The following is a 9,321-nucleotide window of genomic DNA, read 5'->3' as shown; positions in this document are numbered from 1 at the left end:
TTGGTTAGCATTCCCTGCTAAACAAAAATATAATAGCCTCACAGAGCTGCATGACTTTTTTGTTTTGTTTTTCAGTCTTCACAGCTCCATCGTTTATTTATAGTAGCCTATTGTTTAGATGTAAGTGTAGTGACTGAGTGAATAAGACCCAGCATTTCCAAGCAAACATCTGAAATCTTATTCATCTTTTTTTTTATTGGCAATAAAAGATACGTCTTAAGACGCAAATTATCACTTGGACTTGAGTGAAACATTTCGGCAGTCGGTGTCATCAGCCTTTCTGCAGTCACAATGGTTGATCTTCTTCACTGGAGTGTTTGACCTGAATGGTGTGAAAGGAACCAGACACAAACACAGTGTTTCCCAGAGGTAGAGGATTTTATTGCAGGAAAAACACCAGATAAATCTTACTGCTTGAATGTACATCAGAACATCTAGACAGCAGAAAGAGTTAACAGTCCATGTTTGAGAAACCCTTTGAGTGAGAGATTGTTGTCTTCTGTCAAACAGATGTGGAGTAATAAATAATGACCAAGGATACGTATATGAAGTTATCTACTGTTAATATAAGATAACAGTTTGCAACTAAATCCCTCTCCTCATTCCCCCCCCCCCCCCCGTCGGCTATAGGAATTTAGGAATGTGGACAGTATTTGGACTAGGATTGCATACTACAGAATCCATTGCAATCTATGGGCATGGTTTTATTTTTTTTTTAGTAGTTTTATTTTCTTCTTGCACCAGTGATTATAATTGAGCAAACTGCATGTGCTACTTCAATAGGAAGCTTGACGGAGATCAAACAGCATGGGGACAATGGAATGGATTATTTTGGGATTACAGCAGGGGGGGGGGTGGCACATCGCACTCAGGGATGGACAAAGAGACGCATAGGAATCACAACAAATGGCGCTCTCCAGTGTCGAAACAAAAAACTGATTGCCTCATCTGAGCGAGATGATGAAACTGTACTGATCCACATGCTTTATTTAGTAAGATGAGTAAGCCAGGGCGCTGGGAAATGGAATGGAAAGTGAACTTTTTGGAAAACCTTTTTTTTTTTTTTTTACTTTTTCGCTAATATACGAAAATGTTCCTAAAACGCACACATGTATATGCACATCGGGAAAAGAGCTATAGCCACTAAAAGCACAGTAGTGTATTGGAATAAACGACCCTACTCAGCTAGAAGGTAGTGAGAACTATACTGTCCTGTTGGCCACTAAACTAATCGACAATTGCATATAAAAAACTGTATTTCATGTACAGCAAATACTGTTTTTTTGTGTGGCCAAAAAGTTCAAATGATAGTAACACAAGTAAAACCACAAAGCAGAATATTCAACTTACTATTAGATTCTCTTTACTTTTTCTTTCTATTTTTCCCTCAACACTTCCACTCTCCTTCCTTCTCTCTGCTTACCCCTCAATCCTGCCATGTGTGCAGTAGGATTGTATTTCTCAGCCTGTTGTTGTTGTTTGTGTGTGTGTGTGTGTGTGTGTGTGTGTGTGTGTGTGCAAGTGCATTGTGTAGGACTGTAAACTCCTTTAGGCGGAGCTGTGGCCCTGGGGTTTTAAGAGTTTAGCCCTCCCCATCGCTGCCTGTGTGTTTGTGCAGAAGTATATTGACTTTCTTAAAGTCTGGATCATTTCTCTTTATCAGAAAAACATTAACAACCCCCAGCATCCAGCCTCCTGCCAACAATACCGGCACAACATAAAGCGCCATACGTTCCTATTCTCCTCACCCAGTAGTACACCATCAGCTGCCGGCACAACTTAATACAATCAAAGTTGATACTTTTTCTTCTGCCCTTAAAGCAATGTAGCTTGATTTTACGAGATACAAACATTCTGTTTTCAGTGTTTTATGTTGCGTTTCCCCCCTCAGGAGTAAATCACACACGTAAAAAGAATAAAACAATACGTATATGCAGAAAGAGAATGCCTCTGAAAATATTTTTTTTTATAGAAAAGGTAGTATAATTCGAGACACAAAACAAGTGAATGATTATCTTAGTTTTCATTATTTCCCTCCCTGTGTAGCAACTTTAAAGAGCTTTTCAATGGAGGAGATTAATCCATCTTTTTGTCTAAATTGATGCCAGAGTGGCCTATCGTGTAAGGATAACTTTTAGTGGGATGTCTCACACTGTTTATATGTACAGAACGTAGCTGGTTATATTTATTTTTTTCTTTCTGAAGCACATCTAAAACACAATCGGCTAAACTCTCTGTCCTTCTCTGACATGGAATAGCAGTAAGGTGACCTCCGGACATTGAATTGCCAAAACCAGAGCAGAATGAGCCTTAGCGTCGCCTAATGGATGCTTTAAATACTCTGCTGACTGATTTGTGTTGCATTTTCCGGGTCATTCTAACGGATCGGGGCTTGTAACACAGGGAAGGATGGAGGAGGGAAGGAGGTGACTTGAGGGGCTCCGGCCAGCTGATGGGACTCAACTTGACCCCGTTGTATACCGTCCAGAGTCGGGTTACCACTGTGGGATTCTGAGTGTGTGTTGTTGAATTGATTTCCTCTGCGATGACAGCTCCAGTCAGGCTGGCACCAGAGCACCCCCCTCCCTCTCTTTCCCCGCCATCGCTGACACACACGCCACCATGGCCACCACTGACCCGAGAACACATACACACACACACAGTGCTCATCACTCACACTGGGAAAATGGCAGTCACTGGTTTTATGTTCTGGGGTGGCTGTGGTGGCGGTGGTGTGCATTCAAAAGCCCTCCTCTTCCTCCACCGCCTCCTCCATCTTCCCCCAGTAAATGTTGCGCTCAATCGTTTACACAGATCATTTTTCTGATAAAAGCATTATTTTTGGAGAAAAGTCTCAATAATGATTTTCATCTGGCTTCCCTCTTGCTTCATAGGCTCCTTTCTTCATGATTTGTCTCAGAAACTACGATTTCATTCACAGTTTGAACTCTTTCTCCTTCTATTCTTACATATACTCCATCGTGCTTCGTTAAAAGACAAACATGCTGAATAACCTCATCACAAATACACAGATTATAATGTGTTTTTAGTAAATGTTCTCTTCCATCAACACTCGTAGCAGCACGTAACAGCGTGTTTAGTGTGTGTTTAAAGCATAGGAATTGTTAGTTGATCTCATTGTCTGTTGCTTGGTTTTGGTCTGTGTTGGAAGAGCCTTATAGTGACCAACATAAACCTGTTTGCCTGATAATCTATGAGATTTAGAATGCCTGTCGAACATGGAACTCCCTCCTGAATGTGGTTGACCAAAAAGCTCATGGCGGCTTCACTCCTGGTGACGAGACATGGACTCCCCTGCAAACGACATGACGTTGCTCCCATGGCTTCCATCTGCTCCTGGCATCGGTTAATGAAATGAATCATCGGGGTTCTTCTCCGGGAAGTCGGATTCGGGACGGGATCGCTTGAAACGTCGATCGGGATATTGGCTGTTGTCAAAGGGCATGCGGTGCACGCACAGCACGTGAGTCTTCAGATTGCCCTTCTGGGAGGCACCGTAGGGGCAGTAACTGCACTTGAATGGTCTCTGGCCTGGAGAGAGAAACAGAACATTGTCACAATTGTAAGCTTAACCAGTGGGTCTTAAGAGATGAATCCCTATTAGTTAATGTATTAGAGTGCTTTCTACAATCAGAAGCTCCTCTCTCAGGAAATATGACTTCGGCCCCTGGCTCAGTAGTTTGGGGGGCTGTTACAGGTTTGTCACGTAAGATAAGCTTGGAGTTAAAAGAACTGGAATCATATTGGTTCACTGATGTGTAACTAATGTGTTGAATCAATGTCCTTCCTTATGAAACATTTGCAAAGTTTTGAAACCCATATTTGTTCACATCCATGAAGTCTTCTTCCCTGCATTCTTTTGTAGATACAAACAGAGAAACAAAAATAGGATCAAAACATTAATCCATGGAGTAATGAGCAAACACAGTCTCCATGTAGGAAACGATAACATAGTTTCAATAGGATGATGCTGATCAGTGAAGTGCACAGCCTCTGTATAAGAAGTGGACGTATTCATCGTGATGTCTCCCAATGGTCTGTGGACTATGGTTTTGAAGCCTTGAATTTCATTATTTTGGCCGTTGCCACCTGAATTTTTGCAACCAGTGAAGGAAGTGACCATATTTGGACTGCAGGGGTCAACTTACAGTTAAGTGTTTGGGTCATCTTAGTCGATAACTGCATTGGTAGCGTGGTAGAGATGCCGTGGTAAATGCAAAATGAAAAATACTTGAGACTAGAGATTGACAACATAAACTCATGTTTACTGACATAATAAATCAAGTGAGAAATAGGGTCATTTTCTCATAGACTTCGATACAATCGGACTTCTTTTTGCAAACAGGAGGGTTGCCCTCTGATGGCGAGTAGAGAGAATGCAAGTTTAAGGCACTCCAGCATTGACTTCATTTTTCAGAAGGTTGACTGTCATTGCTTCTCCCTTTAACAAACCTACCTAGTAACTTAGTAACTCACGTCATTCATTATTTTTCATTCATTAACCCAGGCACTCATTTCTTATTCCTGTTTCACTCACTCACCTCGTCACTTACACTTTTATTTATTTTTGTATTATTTTTGCAACCAGAGGAGTCGCAGCCTGATGGCCAGTAAATATAATGGAAGTTTAAGTATGCTTCAGTATAAGCTTGATTTTTCAGAACTGGAAGGTGCTGCCTGGTGAGGAGAGAGAATAAAAGCATTGTCGCAATGATAAAAACCTTCCTCAAAGTATCATCTCTTTCTGTGTTTTGCCATGACCTATGCCTGCTTCCATACCACCCGCCTGGAAGCTATGCTGCCTTTGTTGTGTGCTGCTGCTGCTGCTTGTATAGCCTTTCAAAAGCCACATCCATCCAAACATCCACCTGTAGGCTCTGAGTCTATGTTCCCATTGGGGGAAGTTATTATATAAACCCCAATCCCTGCTGCTGTGAGCTTGGCGATTCCTTGTGGGGAGCTCACAGCCTATAAATAAGTAAACATCAATGTGCCGTATTTATTCTGCATTCACATAATCGTTCATTCCTTGTGAGTGGACCTCCTTGCTGCCCCTGCATCACGTCAACGGTGTATTACATGACTGACTGATATTCAATAAGAAGCCTGATATATTGGCCTGTAACGGTAACTTCAGCCTCCGCCCTTCTCGCCACAATTCGGCTTCTTGGGCCTCCAGGCTTCCACTGGCCCTTCTGAAGGTGTGTTAACAACATGAAGGATTAGACTGAGAAAGCGAGACTGGGAGAAGAGGGTAAAAGTTGAGGACATAGAGGAGAGGAAAAGTGATTTTCTCATCTGCACCCCTCCAAGCAGCACCAGTCTGCTCCTTATTGAAACAAATACATCCTCAAAACATTACCCAACACTTAATACTCGCCTCCCTTTGTGCAGTCATCTGGGCACAACTTCTGCAGCTCCCTGAGTTGATATGCATCTTTTGAAGAGGATGCATACATCTAGTCCCCTGAACACAATAGCAGAGTGGAACGAGACGAGGTATTTTTCTCTATCTCCCCCCCTTGCCATAGCTCCGGCACAGAATGTTCTCCCTAGATTGAATCTGATCATCACTGCAGCAAACACAATGGCCCTTAATAGCACCAGCCGTTTGTTTGAGGGATGCCGATTACACCGCCATCATAACCCACTTCACTTAGCTCACTCACTCACAGACAGACAGAGAGGACAAAACAAAGTGGAGATGGAGGGAGGAAGACGGAGGGGCAGAATAGGGAGAGAGTTTGAGCTCTCTCTGGTACTTTATGTTATTAATAACAGTACATTCGCCGTTATCCTCATTTTCTTTTTCCTTTCGTTTTTTTCTCTTTATCTCTTATTCAATTTGAGCTGCTCTAAATCAAATTAACATATGGGGTTTAAAAGAGGCACGGGGATAGGTGCAGGGAATATCAATAGGTAAAAGGCCAGGAATTAAAGAGGAAACAATCTATTTGAAGCACTCACTGGCATACACATGGGGTTAGTGGAAGTGAGTGCACAGTCTGCTTATATTGTATGAAGACGGACACATGCACACTTAAAGTCTACACACAGACCGGCTTGATGCGAGGATGCAGCTACTTTGTGTTTGGCAATCTGACACAGGATTTGGAGCCTCTCCGGCTTTCTGATATTACATTGTTTGCTCTGGAGCCACACAAAGGGGATTGCTACAAGTTTGGAGGCTTTGGATGTTCCAGTTGTCTGAATTTCCAGATAAGCTAGTCGGCGGCACACAATGAAGGGTCCCTTTTATTCGTGTGCAGTTTAATTTCACACTCTCTTACATTACGTTAAGTCCGAGAGGCAGAATTTCTCATCCCATTTTACACTTAGGGAGAGCGAGTTATGCCCCCAAACAACTCAACTCGTTCTTTTTTTTTCTTCTTCTCCTCCTCTCCCTGCTTACTTGCCATTTGTCTCCATGGACTTTGAAAAACAAATATAAAACAAGTTTGTTTTTGGTTTTTTTATCTCCAGGGAGGTTGTTTAGGTAAAAAAGCGAGAGATTTGAATTTGAGTTTGAATTGCATGGCTTAGGCAAAAAAAAGTTTTACATAGAGTACATGAACTGGAGTTTGAGTGGAGATTGAAATTGACTTCTGCAGAGCAATTTAGAGACACGCAGGCTATGTTGTCATGGATTAAACATTCAAAAGAGGCTTTCTCTCACTCACGCACCCACACATGCAGGCATTCAACAATCCACATGCCCAGCTACTGTGGGCCAAAGTTGCCATCATTAATCCATGTCATCTGGTCCGTGCCAGTAACCAGAACAGCCCACATGCTGACTGTGGCCTGGCAGCACCAAACCAACCACCACTGTGTCAAATTAACCCTTTTCTACCACTCTTCTTAATAGTTTTTTTCCATCTGACCCAAGCCACACTTCTCTCTTGTCACATCACTCACCACTGGCACAAAGCTGTAATGTGTTATTGAGCAAAACAATGTGTTATATATGACTGATATAATGTTTTACTGTTTAATTTCCAGTTTTGGCAATCAAGACCTGGTTTGATGAATATCTCGCAATTGTGATTCAGCCTGTACCCACTTGGCACAAAACAAGTCATGCATTTTAGATAAAAGAGTTGTCAAACAGAATTAAAACCAACAGACAAAGACAAGACAGCCATCAACTTTTTCAAGTTTTGATTGGGTTTGCTCCATTTGTTGAATAAAGTTGTTTGGTTTAGAAGCTGAAAACCGTGTGTTTCCCATTTTTGTCATTGCCTTTTGAGCCATGTTGATTCAACAATATTTAACAATTCATTTTGTTGTGTTAACAAACCTAAAAACTAAGTAAACCTCCATTTATTCCTGTAAATACTGAAGTTGATCATTAAAAGAACGTGCTGCCCCTGTTCAAAACTGTCTCTATATGGATTCGTAGAAAGTCAGTTTGAAGCGTAGGGCCACTGACCAAACATCTCTGATTGACGAGGTGGCAGTGGGAATGTGTTGCATGCAAACAGTTTCATATGGGGATCTCTTGGTGCTCATTGATCATTCATTGTGGTATGTTCAAATGTTGACAATAACAAAAGTTTCCTGTTTTTTAACCAAAACCCCAATATTTCCTTAACCTCGAGTAAATGCCTTTGTTGCTAATCCTGGTCTCCACCCACCCATACACACAAACTCCTTCCCGATAATTTGTGATTGGTAGAAAATGTACATTTTAACTTCCTGACTTGTACCGTTTCCTATAAATCACTTTCCCTGACCAACATATGACTTATCAGGTCAGACTTCTTTTGAAAAAGTCTTGTGATTCCCGTAATTGGTTCTAATTAATCTGCTCTCCTTGTTTTTTGCATTAATACTGTGAATGGATATTTTTGCATATATATGTACATGGATGACATGCAGCAGATTGACAGTTATTCTCATGTTGATCAGATCTGTTGAGATTTGTGTTACTTTGACATGGTCTGATTCACCTGATGTAGATGGGTTTAAATCTGCCATTTTGTATCTCATCCATCCACCCCTTCCACTATCTACACAACTTATTTTACAAGGGCACCATTGCTGCACCCTGTGCTTTGTGTTGCTCAAGATGATCTTGGTTGGTTTTTAGAAATACAAACAAGCCAGAGTGTTTATTTACCTAGCAGAATGATACTGGCTCTAACCAGTCCTGATCAGGGGCGGCCCGTGGTATAGGCAACATAGGCGGTTGGTCACCTAGGGAACAATCTATTGCATTTATTATCAACAAAAACAGACTTTAGCCATTCAAATATCTCACCTAGAGAGCCATACTTGCCAGGGCCGGCCCTGGTCCCGATGATGCATATGGAGATCGGTTGTGCAGGACTCATTTCAATGAGGTTCGATGAGGTGTCATGAACCCGGCCCAGTATCCCTGGGCATTAACTTCCACAAAGTCCTACTTCAAATGCAGACCAACTGATCTTAGCATAGCACGTAAATGTTTCAGATATTCTTTATTTTTTAGGGTGGTTTTGTGGATTTGGAGCTGGTCCTGATTGCACGTTGTGCAATAGTGATACTCGTTACCTGGAGGGGTTGGTAGGAGATATATGTGTCTAAGACATCATGTTTTTACGTAAAACACCTGTGGTGCTAACATTACCAGAGTATATTAGCACATCATTAATTAGTGTTAGCATTTCAATGCTAGCTACTGAAGGTAAAAGCATTATGCCTTTTCTTTTTGATGATCGTAACAGTGAATAAAGACCTACTGAGTCAGTTTGGCATTTAGCGTTTCTTTCCAAAAAAAAATGCTCTGATGGCATAACAGAGTAGCAGCAGGGGGCGGGGCTTAGCGAAGGGTCAATTACATTGCTATTGGATAATTCTGTTTGGGGGAGAGATGCATTGATAGAGGAAAAAAACAGAGGGAGGTGGGGGGCAGAGAGGAGCAGAGTGGTCTTGCTTTCATTAGCGTGGCTAAGCCTGTTAATTAACCCCCTAAGGCCCTCGGCATGAAGATCAGAGGGAAAGAGGGAGAGGAAGTGAAGGGGGGAGGATTCAGTGGGTGGAGGTGTGTATGAGTGTGTTGGGGGGGTAGTTGATGTATCACACGTTGCTGCCACAAACATGCCCACGTTTCACCTGCCACACATGCACACCCCCACTCAACTCCTCCCTCACCCCTGTATCCTGCTGTAATTATCTCACCCACACACTCACACCCTCTGCTGGAGGTAAAATGAGGATGGACCTCTCCACATTCCCTCTTAATTTTTCCTCCGCTTCTTCTGTCCTCTGTGTTTTTTCCACCTGTCATTCTTTTTATATCCTCCACGTTTTTGTATG

The 9,321-nt window shown here is 42.1% G+C and overlaps 1 protein-coding gene across 3 annotated transcripts in view; it reads right to left on the bottom strand.

Annotated features, from left to right (window-relative positions):
- Window positions 1-381: 381 nt before the first annotated feature.
- The window catches only part of znf536 (zinc finger protein 536), a 218,101-nt gene continuing 209,161 nt past the window's right edge, over window positions 382-9,321 (bottom strand). For all 3 annotated transcript variants that reach the window (XM_084006599.1, XM_084006600.1, XM_084006601.1), the window contains one exon: window positions 382-3,552. In XM_084006599.1, the coding sequence (XP_083862725.1) occupies window positions 3,368-3,552 (185 nt within the window). In that variant the 3' untranslated portion in view covers window positions 382-3,367. The remainder of the gene's footprint in view (window positions 3,553-9,321) is intronic.

This window comes from Eutrigla gurnardus, assembly GCF_963514095.1.
Source record: "Eutrigla gurnardus genome assembly, chromosome: 1".
NCBI lineage: Eukaryota > Metazoa > Chordata > Actinopteri > Perciformes > Triglidae > Eutrigla > Eutrigla gurnardus.
The sequence above is the reverse complement of the archived record's forward strand: the minus strand, read 5'-3'. Positions and strand labels throughout refer to the sequence as shown.